The sequence below is a fragment of the Nothoprocta perdicaria genome, unplaced genomic scaffold (assembly GCF_003342845.1).
Source record: "Nothoprocta perdicaria isolate Ctin4 unplaced genomic scaffold, notPer1 scaffold_198, whole genome shotgun sequence".
NCBI classification, from domain to species: Eukaryota; Metazoa; Chordata; class Aves; order Tinamiformes; family Tinamidae; genus Nothoprocta; species Nothoprocta perdicaria.
The window spans coordinates 954,246-970,675 of record NW_020455182.1 but is presented as its reverse complement, the minus strand read 5'-3'; the positions used below and the strand labels follow the sequence as shown (position 1 = coordinate 970,675).

At 37.5% G+C, this 16,430-nt stretch overlaps 1 protein-coding gene across 1 annotated transcript in view; it reads left to right on the top strand.

The window, feature by feature from the left end:
• Nucleotides 1-2,022: 2,022 nt before the first annotated feature.
• The window catches only part of CRISPLD1 (cysteine rich secretory protein LCCL domain containing 1), a 36,520-nt gene continuing 22,112 nt past the window's right edge, over nucleotides 2,023-16,430 (top strand). Inside the window, exons 1-2 of the mRNA XM_026037405.1 lie at nucleotides 2,023-2,041; nucleotides 2,991-3,304. Coding sequence (XP_025893190.1) covers nucleotides 3,047-3,304 — 258 coding nt within the window. The 5' untranslated portion in view covers nucleotides 2,023-2,041; nucleotides 2,991-3,046. The remainder of the gene's footprint in view (nucleotides 2,042-2,990; nucleotides 3,305-16,430) is intronic.

Below are 16,430 nucleotides of genomic sequence, written 5' to 3'. Positions count from 1 at the left end.
CTAATATAACAATTTTAAATTAAAGATGGCAGTTGCAAACTCAGTACAATAGGTTTACACCAAGCCAGAACGACACAAAACAAGGATATGGTCTTCCCCTTCCTTACAAGTTGAATGAGACAACAGATTCAGGCAATTATATTTATGCACAAAATTAGTGGAGAAGTCAAAAGCTCATTTGTCAAAGTCACAGCACTTACGTGGTCACAAATCATAGAGCCATAAATGAAATACAAAGGGCATGATCATAAAGAGGAAGGAGTTTATTCACTTGTTGATGAATTAACCGACAAAAAAAATCAGTTGGCATGAGGTCCATTTCTGTTTGTCTTAGTACTAAATCTACAATCTAAATAATGCTACAAGGTCCAATTTGCCAAAGCCCAGATATGACCAAAAGATTTCTATAAAGTATGATGATAATCAGAAGGAAAGACACAAACTGATGTTTGTTATATACTCGATTTCAAACTCAGTGTCTGCTCATTCCTGACATAAGAAGGGTAGCTAAAGTGCTTTGCAATGACTGATAGGAATCCCATAAACATCCTCAAACTTTCATACTTTTTTTGTTGGTTTAGTTTTAATTTGTCGTGATTATATGCAACCATAAACTACTATGAAAGTAATTCCCCTTTTTTGACAGTTTCTAATGAAATAACACTTGGGGAGATCCAAAGAATATATGGCCTGGTGTGACCTATACTCCTCATTAAGCGGTGATAATGAAGCTGTGCTCTGTGTGCACAGAGGGTACATCATGACCTTCAGAAGACTAATGAAGGTATAACTGTATCTAGCAAGATAAATGGGATGTGGGTATTATAAAAATCCAGATCTTGCTTGCAGAGTCTATCAAGTTCCTCTAATTTTGATTTCCTTCCTCTTCCCTCAAATTCTTTGAGTGAATATATTATGAGTACAGGCCATCATTCTGTATCAAAATGGCAGACGTTAGGGCATACTGGTGCCTAACACTCCCTCCCTCCAAGAACTTAATTGTATCAAGATGCATGATGGCATTTTGACTTAGGACTTCAGATGTCACAGTATTACTAGAAAAAAAAAATCAGCTGCTGACTGCAGGCACCTGAATTATGATGAATTTTAAGCTCAGCATCTCTTGTTTCTGAAAATGAAAAGATAGCAAGAATTTGCAAGCTGGTGGAGCTGTCCTGGAAAGACTGGAATCTGCTGGATGGTACAATTTGTCCATTGTACCAGATTATGCTAAATAAATGAAACACGGTCACTATCAACTTGTATAAAAAGATTTAAACTATGTGAAGTTACAAATAAAAGACAAAATTACATATCTCACTCTCAGTCTTGGGAGAAACAGAAATGAGCCGTTAAAAGTTTGTGAATTCTACCTCATGAAGAGAAGTTTCACTTAGCTGGTCTGAATCCACAATAAAATTCCTCCCCTGGTACCTCTTGCCATATCCATGTGTCCTCAGCTTTTTCTGAGTTCATGGTGGAGCTGCTCAASTGGCTTCTCCACTTTGCAGTGCGGCAGCTCCATCTTTACATCCCCAACCAACTACTGCCCGGACGGCGGTGGCAGGCGCTGGCCCCCGTCTGCTCCAATTTTGGGCTCTACTTCGGATAGGATGGAGGCCAGGACCCGGAGGGATGCACAGGTCSCGCCCGAGCTTCGCCGCCCCCGCGGATGCTCCGCGGTCCGCAGCGGGACTCGGCGGCGCCCGCCCCCTCCCCGGCGAAACCCGCARCGGGGGCGACCGCCCCGCTCGCCCAGGTGAGCACCGAGGGCGGCGCGGAGCGGCGCGGAGCGGCGCGGCCCGCCCCGCGCGGAGCCGGGGAGGTGTGTCCGCGCACGTCACGGCTGCCCGCGATAAATGCGCGACGGGGAGGGCCGCGGGAGCGGAGTGCACGGAGCGGTTCAGCGCGGCCTGGCGCCGAGCGGAGAGGCGCGTACAGCGGCACAGCGGCACCTCGGCCCGGCGCTCCCGCACGGCCGCGGCCGAGCAGGGAGCGCGGCGGGCGGGCCCCGCGGCAGGACGGCGCCGTCGGAGCGAGGGTAAGCGCGGGTAAGCGAGGGTAAGCTCGGCCCGGGAGGGYGGTCGTTCCCGCGGTGCGCGGGCCGGAGGGTGCCGCGCCGGGCGCCCCTCGTTGCAGGTTCCTCTGCCCCGCGCCCGTGTTTTTGTTGTCCTCCTCCGGACGGATGTGGTGGGGTTGGTGCGACCGGAGTAAAGCGTTTTCATCTGGAGGGAGTGAGGCCACCGTGGGGATTGCTCACCGATAAGCACCCAGACATGAAGAAGGAGCAGGGCTTGAGATCTGCTCTTGCTAGTGCTACTTTTGCAAAGAGTTAGCTGTGCTTTTCTTTGTTCAGTGAACAGAATAGTCTCCTATCTCCCCCCATTTGTTTGGCAGAGCTGAATACTTCTTGTGTTACAAGGGGCTTGTAAATCAGGAAACAAACTCCTTGATCAAGAACATATTTTCAAATGCACTGGGAGTGTATATATTTCATATTAACTTGAGTTCTTCATATGTAGGCATTTGAATTCAAGCCTTTTAGCTTGAAATGTGGTTTTGTTTGTTTTTTTTTTTGGTGGTGGTGGTGTGTGGTTTTTTATTTTTTTGGTGTTGCAGAGGGCAGGGGTGGTAATACATTCCAGTCCTGGAAGACCTTATCTGAAGTCTAATCTTCATTAATGCCTGTCTCCTTTTAAGTACATATGAAAAGCATGCTTTCTTGCAGGCAGCCCCTGAAGAGGCCGTGCCTGTATACTTTATAAATCCACTTAAATGATCCTCAGTTCGTAAGGCTGAAGATAAGTTATCCTTCAAAAACCGCAGCATRCATTTATTGGTGCAAACTACATGTAGCATCCTGTCTGCCTCCCTAAAATGATGCTGACAAACTCTCTGCCCACTACAGTTTGACTTCTGTTGTTCAGCAAATTGGCACATGCCAGTACTTCAATCTCAAAAATATTTTGCTGTCTCTTATGCCTTTGCAGACCTGGAAGAAAGACTTTGTCTTGGAGCTAACTCGAGCATTTTGAGATCATTCATCATGAAGTATGTAGTACAGGAATGGCTCAGAGTAACTACCTTGCTATTCATAGCTCAAGCAGTTTCTGCAATGGTCCTCTCCAATGCAACGGTCTTAGAGGAACTTTTGGAAAAATACATGGATGAAGATGGTGAGTGGTGGATCGCCAAGCAGAGAGGGAAAAGGGCTATCACAGACAGTGATATGCAGAGTATCTTGGATCTTCATAATAAATTACGGGGTCAGGTGTATCCACCAGCTTCCAATATGGAATATATGGTAAGGAAAAACTGATAGTGACATCCAGAAAGAAATGTTAATAGAGTAGTTATTGTAACTTTATTGGCATACTTACAATTTTAGCTTGCTTGTTTTGCTTGTTTTCTTATTTAAAGCGCTTGTAACTTGCTTGCCTCTCTCCCTCTTTTTATTTTTTTCTCCTCCTTTTAACAGTACAGGATAAACTGCGGTAAAGAAAAATCCTGTTTGTGGATCAAATATATTCTATTGATATTAATAAGTTTATCTCTGATAGCTATCCTGAATGGATGAGTTATTCCTCAGTGTAATGGGCCAAGAGTGGATTATTTATAATAATTGATTATGTCAATAATTTACCATTTGAGAAGTTTCAATATAACATAGATTATCTCCCAAGCTTTTAGGCAGCACAGAATTTCTCAGCAAAAAAGAGGTTCCTGTAACATGAAAGTATTCTGTTTAAGTTGGCTTGTTCTAGTCGACTGGAGTCCTTTATGTTTCTACTGATGTTATACATAATTTGTATTTGTATTTTTCCTTGAAGAAATCTCTGTTCATATAGCCCTTGCTCAAGACTAACATATAGCGCTCTCTACCAATTTGATAAAGTATGCTAAAATATTGCCATTTGAGTTGTTAAAGTTTTATAAGAACAGATATCTCTTCTTTACTCATGTTTCAGCATAAAAGCTTAAATCTAGTTCCTGTGCTGATACTATGTATTATTATTATTTTTTTTTGTTTCTGCAAGTATGTTATGGAATGAGTGTGTGTCAGGGGGTGAGTGACACAATGCACTTCACTCATGTGAAAGAAATAGTAATAGGTTTTATTGATGTGGACCATGGTTTCATGAGATTCTGTGGCAAGGCCACTTATGACATGAGATATAAGATACACACACAGAATTACCAAGGAGACCCTCCTGTTGAGTCACAGGGTTCAGATCGGATGCCCTTGCTTTCCAACTTCATTCTGAGAGAAGCCTGGGTGCAGCTGGATCCAATCCTAGTCCCAGACCTGGTCAACACTTTATGACTACAGAATTTTATGCACAGTTACATCAGTAAAATTTACAAGTTCAGAGAGTGAACTTGTAAATAGTCACTTACCACAGATCTGTTGCAGCAAGGATCTCTTTAACTCCCAGGAGTATCCTTGAGAGGTGTCCCTGCTTGGGGGAAGATCCTGGTGTGCAACGTCCTGCCATGCAAAAGAGAGCTCAGTGGGCTCTCGAGCCATCCCCATGCTTAAGGGATAAGCTGATTGACTTATAGTTACTCTTTCATTTCAGAGGACTTCTGGCTGGTGTATGCTCAATTAACCCTTATCTCCTCATCAGAATTCAGCTATGGTTATTGTCTGAATGGAGGAAGATGTCAAGGAGGCAATCACCAGGATCAAATAATATCACTGGTGGTTAACACACGAATAGGACTACCTGTGAAAATTCAGGTTTGGCTGGGGAAGGAGCACATCCATCATGAAGTATAAGAGAAAATATCACCACTATAGGAAGGACAGGTTTCCTGATACCTTCCATTGGAAGGTGGTGACAGGATCCTACTAACACATTTGAAGATGTACAAGCTGTCACAGCTTGGAGGTACCTTTCTCTCAGTGTGGAGGTGTGATTGAACAGGGCATGTGTGTGTCCTGGAGACATGCTTAAATCAAGGACAATTTAACCCACGTTAAACAGCATGAGTGTTATAATACTAGGATAAGCACAGAGAACTAGTTATCTCCTCTCATCTCCAAACAAAGAGACAATAATATCTTGAACCCATTTTACTGTTTAAATTATGGCCACTGCCTAAACTGTATTTTCTGCACTGTGCCCACTTTTGCATAGACTATAGTAGGTTTGTATCTGCAGAAAGGATTTTGTCTTTATTTTTTTTTCTCCTATCTGCTCCCAAATGGTCCCTGCTGCAGAGCCCAAGTGTTACTGAAATGAGATATCTTTAGAGGTGGGGACTGGGAAAACAGAAATAGACTAGGACAGACAGCTTTGAGGAGAGAGTGTTGGCATTCATATCCAAGGAAATCAGGGGCTGCCATGGGCAGGAGGTTGGGATTCTTAATGCTTAGTGGGTCTGTCCAAAGAGATGGACAGTGGTGTGCAGGGCATCTGGGAGACAGTGGAGGGAGGCTGAGGCCTCAGCGATGTGGAAGGAAAGAACATTGGGACAGATATGGTTGGGGGAAGAATATGGACTCTCTGCCCAAAGAAAGATTGGGAGTAGGGAATTATGGAAGGAGGTTAAGAGCATGGGAATTTGCTAAGAGGCTATTTTAAGACTAAGTTATGGAATGAGTAGGAAGGGAGATTGTAACAAGTAGGAGAAACGAATGCATGCAGTGATTGGGAACTGAGAGAGCGTGGTTGAGGAGACAGTGGGCACTCTGCACTGCTTTAAAAAGAAAAAAAGCTCTTAGATCTTGTTTTACATGTTTGTGAGCTTTGAGTGGGGGGAAAAAAAAAGAATAGGGGTGATGAAATTGAAATTTCATCAAATAGACCCATACAACTAAAATATATCTTACATTTTTTTTGACTAGGATGCATATGGTTTTGCAGTTAAGCAGAATAAAGGAACAATCCTCCTGAATGTTTGCTTGTGAAAACTGATCTAGCAAAATTGATAAGTGAAGATGCAAAACTTTGATGTGCTTTAATAGTACAGAAATACTGGCAAAAAGGACCCGTTATGGCCACGGTCTTCCCAGGATAAGTTGTCCTTTGTACTAGTAAAACCATTCCTTAGAAATATGTCCATTTGTGAAGTTAACTTTTTTTGAGTGATAATGAATTTAATTGTTCGAAGTTCAGACACCAAAATACTTATCCCTGTAGAAGTCTGTCATATAGGTTAAGAAAAAGTTTAAAATCCCCAAGTATACTTGGAAGTGGGAGAAAACTTTCTCCCACTTCTGAAAGGTCTCCCACGTCTGAAAGATTAACTTTCAGACAATTTAGGTTCTAGAATGGACTTTAGGCATAGCTGAGTCTGAAGAGGGTGGCAATACATAGCTAAGGAGTGAGTACAGGAAGTATAACAACATTTTGGAAAGAAGTTATTTATTATATTGCCTTACATTTTTTATATTACCGTACTTGTAATGTCCAACCTTACCTTTTAGGAGCCTACATGGCTATGGCTGCCTTCTGAATTTAAGTTGTGAAGGGGAAGAATACTTCCTACCTGCTTTTTACTAACATACTTCTATACTTTCTAAATATATTGGTTTTCAGAAGAAAAAAAAAACTGCAAGGATACTGAAAAGAATAAACCATAGCATGATATTCTATGTCATGGCATGGTTTAAATTTTGATTTAGCTTCAGTCATAGGAGATAAAAAGGTACAAAATAATACCTATGTGTGATACTCTAATGCAGTTACTTTGTGGTTCCTTGGCTTGCCAATGGCTTTTTCCTGAAGTTCGCCTACAGCACTGAAAATCTCTATTCCATTAAAAAATGCTGGTTTTTCTGTACTGCTTAAATTCTGGCAAGAAAAAGAAGATAGCAACATGAAGTTACTAACTGCATTAAGTTTCGCTTTAGAGATGTCCAACCAGCAGAATCCTCTCATGGTTAGCTGGCTGAATTTATAGCATCAAAAGTTCATCTTCTCAAATATTCTGTCCCTTGAAGATGTACTATGCATCTTCTATGAGCTTAGATTCTTTGCATATATGGCATTAAGTTGCTGTGCTTTATAATAATGCACTGTACTTATAATTATGCAGTTCTTTTTCATTTAAACATGTTATTTTATTTGATGCTCAGTTTTCTTTGTTGTAAGAATAATGCAAAATTCTCACATACTTGTAGTTTGTATTTTTCACAGTTTTATAACTTTTATAGTTATCTCAGCCCTTTCTCCTTCAGCTGAAGAGTCTTATGCTTCTAACTTGAAATCTATTTCCTCTGAAAAGCTATTCCATTTTGCAGTGCTAGTGCTTCCCTATCAGCTGTGGTCCTACTGCATTCCTCTAGTTCAAAGGGAACACAACGTAATACACTGACAGTTTGTGTGCTGTGGATTTATATTGTTGGATTTTGTGTGTGTGTGTGTGTGTTCTTTTTTCTCTTCCTAATAATTCTCAGTAGTCTTTTGCTTTTTGATCTTGAATAAACTAAACTCAACATTTTCAAAGAACTCTTGACAGTGTAGTGCTGATGGGTCATTTCCAGTTCCCTGTTGTGTATGTGTAGTTGGCTGCAATCTCCTGTACCCTTTATTTTGCATATATTAACACAGAATATTATTTGCCATTGCCTGCCACTCAGTATTACAGTATCTTCATTTTCTACTCTCCCTTTTTTTTTAAACTACCTTAACTTAATGCTAGCAATAAACAAAAGTCACTCAAATTGCATTTCCCTGTATTGGGATGTTATGAAGAAGTTACAGTACTGTTATTTACAACACAAGACCAAGGATTTTTTTTAATGTGATAAATATTTCTTTATTCTTAAATTCTATTTTGTCTTTTTATCATCTTTTTGTCTTTTTCATCTCAGCATAGCTTTATTAATTTATTTTCTCCCTGGCAATGCCAATCACAGAAAGGCAAAGACCTGTCCAAAGACAAAGACCTTGATTTGCCATAAATTTGTCCACCTATTTATAGTCTTGGAATATGTAGGAGAATGTATTATTTCTGTGGTTAAAATATTCATCAAATCACCATTTTTGGACACTTAATTTTAGATGTAGTTCTGTCATCAATGTTACCCTTAAGTAAAGTATGAAGTGTTTTACAGAAAAAAAACTTTTACCTCAAATAGAGTGGTAACATGATGAATCGGGAAATAAGTACACTGGTTTGTTGTTCAGACTAGAATGATATCAAAGGCCTTCATCTATCTTCTTCTGTTAGAAAGGAATATTTATTGTTGCATTATTATTGAATTATTACCATAAAAAGTAAATACAGTGTTGTAAAGTGTTGAAAAATCTCAAAATACTTGATTTAGGTGCCATAATCTTACAATTTTCTTATATTTTATTTCTTTTTTTGTCAGTATTGTTTGTTTATCATGGACAGACTTTGTACAATCATTGTGTTTTCTGATAATATTAATAGGAACATTTCATTTTAGCAAATCTGTATTCATAGAACTGAGGATTTTTTTTTCTCCTGGTTGTCATGGTTGACACATTAAGAATACTCTTAAGAACAGCAAAACTGGAAGATATCAGTTCTAAGGTATTCTAAACAGCTGTAGTCTGCAAACTACAAAATATCCATCTGGAATATTATCTTCAATTTTGATTAATAAATTTTTCATAAATTCTTCTTTAAACCTTCTCTTAGTATTTTTCCTTAAATACATAAAGTAGATATATATTTTCTAAGCACACAAATAAGTCACATAACTCATGTGAGATCCTCATTCCATGCACGTGCCTTGGCTGTACTGAAAAGTATTTAAGTTCCTAAGTTGATAAATAGCAACCTAGTTCAATCTGGTATTTCTTGGCACCTGGCCACATACTATGTTTTGTGTTTACCATAACTCGAGAACATCAGTGTCCTCTAGAGCAAGTAAATCTTTATTTTTAGTCATGGCCAGATTCTGCCTGTACATCTTAGGGATATTGTCACAAAGCCTATCCTGCACTTTGCTTCTAGAAGGATTTACTTTATAAACTTTATGAAATAAGTAAAATATTTATATTTATTTGATATAACCTCATCATTTCGATGTATTGTTGTATTTCTACACCTTACAGGATAAAAAGTACTTACCTTTTTTCTTACTTTGTGTTGATACATTACCTCTAAAAGCCTTATATTTCTGAAAACTTGATGTGGTAGGTGATGTTTTGGAAAATTAGTAGGTGATGTGTTGGAAAATTAGATACCATACCATTCATTTCAAAACTGTGATTGACTTCTGGCTTGGATGAGGCCTCATGTTTTGGTGCAAGGCCTGCCACTCTCAATACCTTCATGAAGACTTAAGAAGAGAAAAAAAAATTAAGAAGGGCTGTAAGTATTTCAGGGAGTCTGAATAATCTTGTATGTTGCTCCAATTTCTTTCCTAGACTTTTTGGAATTCTTCCCTAGGAAAAAGAATCCTGTATTTGAATACAGATCAGTGGACTTTGGATCGTATGAACTTACTGGCACATACAGCTATTGTATGGATGAGAGTAATCCGTTATTTGTGTTATCATAGCGACTGTATTGGGATTGAAATAAGTTTTCAGCTATCTTGTGCTGCTCTTATATCATGTCTTCTGCATCAGCCTGGATCTAGCTGTGTGTCTACAAGTATCTGTCAGATCCCAGCTGAGATTTGTGCCCAGAGCACACAGAACTGGAGGACTGAAGTCATGACTATTGCCGGTCTCTGTGCTCCACTGTGTAAAGGAGAATTAAAACTACATGAGAAACTGTAAATGCCTGATAGTGGACGTGGGCATTTTGGTGGTGTGCTTTTTAATGCAGAGCAGAAATGCCTGTTTAAACTCTTAGAACTTGGTGACAAAACCCCTGCATGTCTGATTTAGTTGGTCTGATTGTCCGTTTTGCCAGGACTCTGCAGGGACGCTTGGCTAAAAACAATTACCATTCCTTTTGAGCGGAGAACTCTGGTTTGTGAAATCTTTTAAGTGGCTGGAGAGCACTTAGGGTGCCAAAAACAGTGTGGCTCATTCAGAGGGAACCTGTCTGCTTTCCCTCTGGTTTTCCACTTCCCTGCTCCACTTCAAAGAGTGGTGGAAGTGCTTCAGCTTCTTTGCCTGTACTCAAAGGCTACTGACACTGCATCAAAGAGCATGGTGACGTTGACTTATCCTCTTATTCTTTCTGGCACTTTTAGCAAAGGATTGTGCAGTGCAAACGTGGCCAAGAAAGCAAGTGGATAAGTCCACGTTATGACTTTTATTGATGCAGTGCCAAAAACAACTAAGCAACTCCAAGTAAAGAAACTGAAAGTGGAAAGCAGCAGAAAGGCTTACTGTCTCCGAGTTTATGGGAGTGTTCCCAAAATAAAAATAAGTAACTGCATAGGATAGACACTGTTCCTTCATTTTGATGTTGAACTGCTTCATCTCCTATATCAAAAAAGATTATTGAGGAGTAACCAGGAACAGCAGCACCAGAAATAAGTGTAAAATGGAAGCTGAACACAGAAAGAAGCACTGAGACTTATAACAGGAACTCCAAACATCTTCATAACGTTTGAATAAGGATCTTGTTTGAATAAGAATGTGTTTTATAAATTGCAAAATAAAAATTGATATTTGTTTTTTATATAATTTCACTTATATTCAATTTCAGTGAAATTGAATATAAATTATATAAGAACTTGAATTAGACCCCTTGTCAATATATATTGGTTTTCAAGCCTAGCCTTGGCATAGCCACAATTAATATATTAAGAAGTCTATCTATGGTCCTTGTGAAGAAGCATAATTTTTTACTCTATTATAAAGGAAAATAACAGTTACTTAAAATGAGATTATTTCACTAAATCAGTGTTCTGGCTCTGTTTCAAGAAGAAAAGATACCTGAAACATAGCATTATATATTTGTCCAATTGGCTCTCAAAATGACTAGGAACTCTTGCATTAATACATTTTCCAATTGTTTAAGTCCATATTTAAATGTATTTCTAACAGCAGTGCCAAGTCACATATAATCAATATTTTGTAATTTCAGATCTTTTCTATTGTACTGAAAATGGTCTGCTGTCACAGTGGTCCCCTTCTGAAAACAAACCTTCATTTTGCCATGCATTTGAAATTTGGTATCATCTCTAAAACTGCTGTATGAAAGGAAGTAGTTATGGCTAGTTTATAATAGTACTTACCATTGCAATTTGAGGTAAGGACCTCATAGCGAACCTGGTGAACTCATAGTTAGCTATAAATATTTATGAATACCCTTTGTAATGAATGTGTGTAATTCACAGTTTGACAATGGACAAAATGCAGAAATCAGGACCAGCTTCTGCACCACTGCTGCTTCTTTTCCGTTCCCGTCAGCATATACAAATGAACAGATGATTTTAAGTCATGTTGAAATAGAAAGTCTTTATGCAGTTTTTAAAAAGTGGCAAAGTAAACGTACTGTTTCGGAACACCTTGGAAGCCTGAATATTCCAGCAAGGTTTTTTAATGTGCTTAGAGTACACACAAAATTAAATGTGATTAGTCATGTCTGCTTGTTCCTATTCCTGTTTTTCACTTCTTGAACACAAAAACCTCAAACACATGAAACCGTAATAGAGAGATGCTTCAAAAATTGGTTCAATTTATTCAGTGTTTAGGAACAATATTTTTGGCCTTATACTGCTTTCCTGTTTCCAGGCAAAAGCCACAGGTTTTTTTTCTGTTTTTTAATCTTTTCCAAAGGAGTTGCTGAAACCTCAAGGTCTATTCAGGGATTTCTGCCCAGGTTAAAGCTCTATAAACTCCAGTCTACCGCATGGTAGCATATGAGGTCCTAACCATTTATTTCTGGACAAACCATATTCCTTCATCTGAAAATGGATACCTAACTTTCTTGGTAGTTAAAAGCTTAATAATTTTACGTATCCTCTTTCTTCATATGTAAAGGATATATTAGTACTTATTAGCTTTTTAAATATTTTTCAATGAGATTTGGCCAGTATTTCAGGACTCATTAAGTGTTTGTGCTCACTCTGCCTTGTAGTATCTAGGTGACCTTAAGCATTGGGTGCAGTATTTCCAGACTGAGGTGACTGAAGCTAAGCTTCTCAATTATCTATAGGTGACTTTCTTTTCAGTTGTGCTAATAATCGTTAATTCCCACAGACTTCCTTCTGATACCTATGTGTGGATAGAAATGCCTTAGCAAAGCCTAGTTTTCTTAAGAAGTCAACTTGAAAACTGCTGGGAAAACTTCAGATTATGCCAAACCATTCTATTTTTTGGCACAGAAATAAACAAGCGCAGTGTATAACGGTATACTCAGTGGTAAAATGGTAGATCATTGGAAGTGATGATCTGCTGTTCGAGTCTTTCCCTTTTTTCTTTTAGTATTTTGGTATGACTTGAATAACTACACAGCACACTAGAAAACATCAGAATATATTCAATTATAATATAGGTTGTGATGGTTTTAGGGAACACAGTCAAAATGTGCAAAAAAAGTGAAAAAGATGCAGGATTAATACCGAATTACAAATATGAAGCAATGGCATAAGTAAGTTTTAAAGTGTGTTTGACTTGTCTGTATGAAACTGATGAGATCTTGACTGAAAAGTGATGTACAGTTATTGTCATGCTTTAAGAATGGTCTAGCTGCAATAGTGAGAATGAAGATTAGTAGAGTTGATTATAAAATCAGAGTATGTCATTTATGAGTAAGACCGAGATGAACTTGGTTAATATGAGAAATAAAAAAAAAAAAAAGTTATAGTGACTTTTTTTTTGCTTTCTGACAAGCAAGCAAGAGCTAGCATTGCTGAGAAGTCTTAAGTTGCATACCAAGGAAATCCTCTTGTTCTTACAATAATAAATTTTCCCCACATTGTGAAAATCTATTAATTAAAAAATATGGATAATACAGATTTTGTTCTGACTYGGTGAGGAAGCAAGACTATAGTTAAAATCAGTCTCTTGACGTCTTTTTTCAGCAATATCACTTTGATTCTCTGCTGGCACCATGTAACTGATTTCTTTTCCTTGACTGCATTTATGGCTTATTGGATCATGGCATTTCTCAGCCAATGTTTCATCTGTCATTTTTCCTTCTCAGTGTCATTTGCCTTAAAGAATACAGTGTATCTGATTAAAAAGCAAATAAATACCCATACTGTACCGTGGTATTTACTTTACCACTCTATATATTTAGAATGTATACAGCAATGAGGGTATTTATACTATGCCATGGTAAATGTTTATTTTCAATGTTGCCCACTGTAGTTACTTTTCCATCTTTACTGAGCTTAAATTTTAGCTCTTTTTTTTCTTTCTTTCTGTATAGTATCATTCCATATTTTTTTTTCCACTTTCTTATGTGTATACAGATCTTGCCAGTTCAAATGTTATCACTGTACTTGCATCTCACAGGAAAATGCTTTTTGAGCTATTGGGCTTACTAGTTACAGAACCAGTTATTGTAAGTAGGAGACTCTTGCTGGCCTATCTTATCAGAGAATTAACTCTTTAACACTCATGTGACATAGATGATGGGATTCATATCATCAGACTTTTGGTGTCCTACAGTGGAGTAAATGTCTATGTTTGAGCCAATCTCTTCTATAGTCAATTCAAAGAAAGTTTATCCAAGGAACAGTTTTTCTTAGGTAAAATAAATCAGATGAATCTCCCTCTGTAGATGCTTATCTGTTTATGCTAACTACAAAGACAATTTACATAAATAGATCTAGATAATACATCTTTGAATCTGTCTAGATTCAGGAGAGGTTAATTCCCCAAAGTCTAGTTGTTGATGAGTTATAATTTGAACTGCAGTGTCCTCATTGAAACATTAGCTCCTTCATCAGCAGTTCATTGGTTTCAGCTTACACTGTACTTGAACACTGTGTTGACAGAGGTTAAATGTCACAATGTGTAGTCCAGTCTGTAAAGTCCAAGTGTTAGTTGTGGCTTATTTTATGTAATAATCTTTAAACTACACACGTTCAGGAGAAGATTCTGTTTCTTGCCACATGCCTACTGCAAAACTGCTAACTTCTGGGAAAGAAGAAAAGTAGGCAGCTGGAGTCAGTAACTGCTATTATCAATGCTATAGGGTGTAAAAAGTTAATCTAGACCTTTTCTGTCACCCTGAGGATCTAAGAGTAGAAGAGAAGTTGCTGTGCTGGTAACTTCCTTTGAGGGAAAAACAAGTACTCTTGGATGATGGTTTCCAGCATTTAGGATCTCCTGTTTTGAGTGCATGTGTCATTAGAAAAACAAGGAGAAAAAAAAAAAAAAAGAAAAAAGAAAAAACACAAAAAGATTGTTTGTCTTAACAAAAGGTTTTACTTCTGAACTTCAAGTCATGTCTGAATGACTTCAGAGTTTTAGTAAGCGTATATTTCACCAGGTTGAAGGCTAAGAGATAGCATCTTTATTAACTGTTGGATAAGTGTTGATAAAGTCTGCTTTTCAGGACATTGCTCTTGAATATCAGAAAACTCAGCATTATCTATGCCTGTTTTATTGCTTTCCCTCCTGCTAATTCTGAATCTTGAATTTTTTTATGAAAAGCTAAAGCATATATTGCATCTGGAAGAATTATGATTATCATCACTCTCCTGACACGCATAAATATCTGCCAAATATTTCAGTTTTTCAATTTACATTAGAATAAGAGTAACATGATTTACTGCTGGATTCTTAAATCTGTCAATCCCTTGGAGCTAGACCAGTAGGCAGTGATTTCATGGAAACCCATATGGGAGAAGGAAAGAACATTTTCCCTTGCCTTCAAAGAAGCAAGATGTCCTATGTTGCATGCACCTGCAGTCTTCAGGAATGTGTCTGTACTGAACACAGGAACACACTGTGCTCCAGCAGTCAGAGTAGCAGTACCCCAAGCCCTTTGGCTACTAGCTCCATTTAAGGTATCAGATGTCTAAATTAGCTCTGTGAATCAGGAGGAATGCTCATAATCCTTATATGCTTACAGAGGGAAGTATAACACTGTGGTGATACCGTTGCCTCTAACTGAACTAGAATAGTATTTCATACTATAGTACTTCATACTATCCTCAAAAGAAAGAAAATTTTCAGAGAGACAAAATAGCACATATAGTCTGTGATGCAGAAGATTAATATCTTATATATTCTATGTCTTTTGTTAAATAAGCTATATTCCATTTGAGGTCAGGTCCATGAACTTGTAAAACCTCTGATAAGGGCTTATAAGGACTAATAAATCACCGTGTGAGGGACTGCTGTTTTAAATAAGTTAATTTGTTGTTAGATACAAGTAGTTATGTGTGAAAACTCATTTTTTTTGGAGTTTTGGTGGGCAATTATTTGTCTATGCAGAAGATTAGAAAGGATATGAAAAAAAAGGCTATCTTTTAAATAGATGAGAGAAAAAGTACATTATGACACATAGCTGTATTTGTCATGATAAACCTGTGTTCAGCTGTGCTCAACTGTATTGTCTCAGGAACTGTGGCACCAAAGAGATTGTGGAACATGAAATGATACAGTATAAATCTTAGACTTGAGTATAGGTTAAGGTGCAACTCATTCATAAACATGAATAAAATGTGCTTATCTCTTTTTTTTTTTTTTTTTTTTTTTTGCAAATGTATGATCTACTCAGGAAGGAGATAGATATACAAACTTTGGTATCTACAACCACACTGCAACATCATGAATACTGATGCATGAGAGAGCTAAAAAATACTATCTGATAATGAAGAATGTTATGGGTTATGGAAGAAATTTGTACTTTTATACAGTATATTTATACTATTTATACTTTATATATATTACTGCTGATACTATGGTTAAAACATGAGAAATACACACTTTTAGTGTGATGGAAAATAACTTATGTTACTGTAACTCTTTTTATTCCACCATTCTTCTTATGGCGTTTTTCTTTTTAATTCCAAGCTTTTTGTTATCTAAAGATTCAATTATCCAGCATATACTGTTTGTTTGAAGTTTCTTCACTGTATAGCTTGCTCTTAATAGAATTCTTTTGTGTATTTTGAACACCCTTCTGTATATATTTGCTGTCCCCCATTTTTATTTTCTTCTTCATTGTGCTTTAAAGGTGAAGGGAACACTAGAAGAACAAAAGGCTTTAAAAATTAATGAAATGAAACATGAGATGTTTAGCAGTGAGATGGGATTACAATCTGTCAGATTTGTTTTCATAAATTTTTCATTTGTTTTGAGAAATTCAGTACCTTTGCATAATGTTATTAAAACTTGTGTCAATTTTTTGTGTCTCTGGTGTATTCATATATAAATTTAGATAAAGCTTTCCTGTGATTTGCATCAGAAGTCAGGATATCATTTCTTATTTTTTTTTTTTATTTTAAAAATGTCAGAATGATCCTGGAGATTCAGAAAAATTTTGCTTGTGTATAGGAATGTGTCATACTGATTTTGATGTACTGTGTTAGGTGTATATTTCTTCATGGCTTGCTTCTCATTTAAAGAAACAATGAG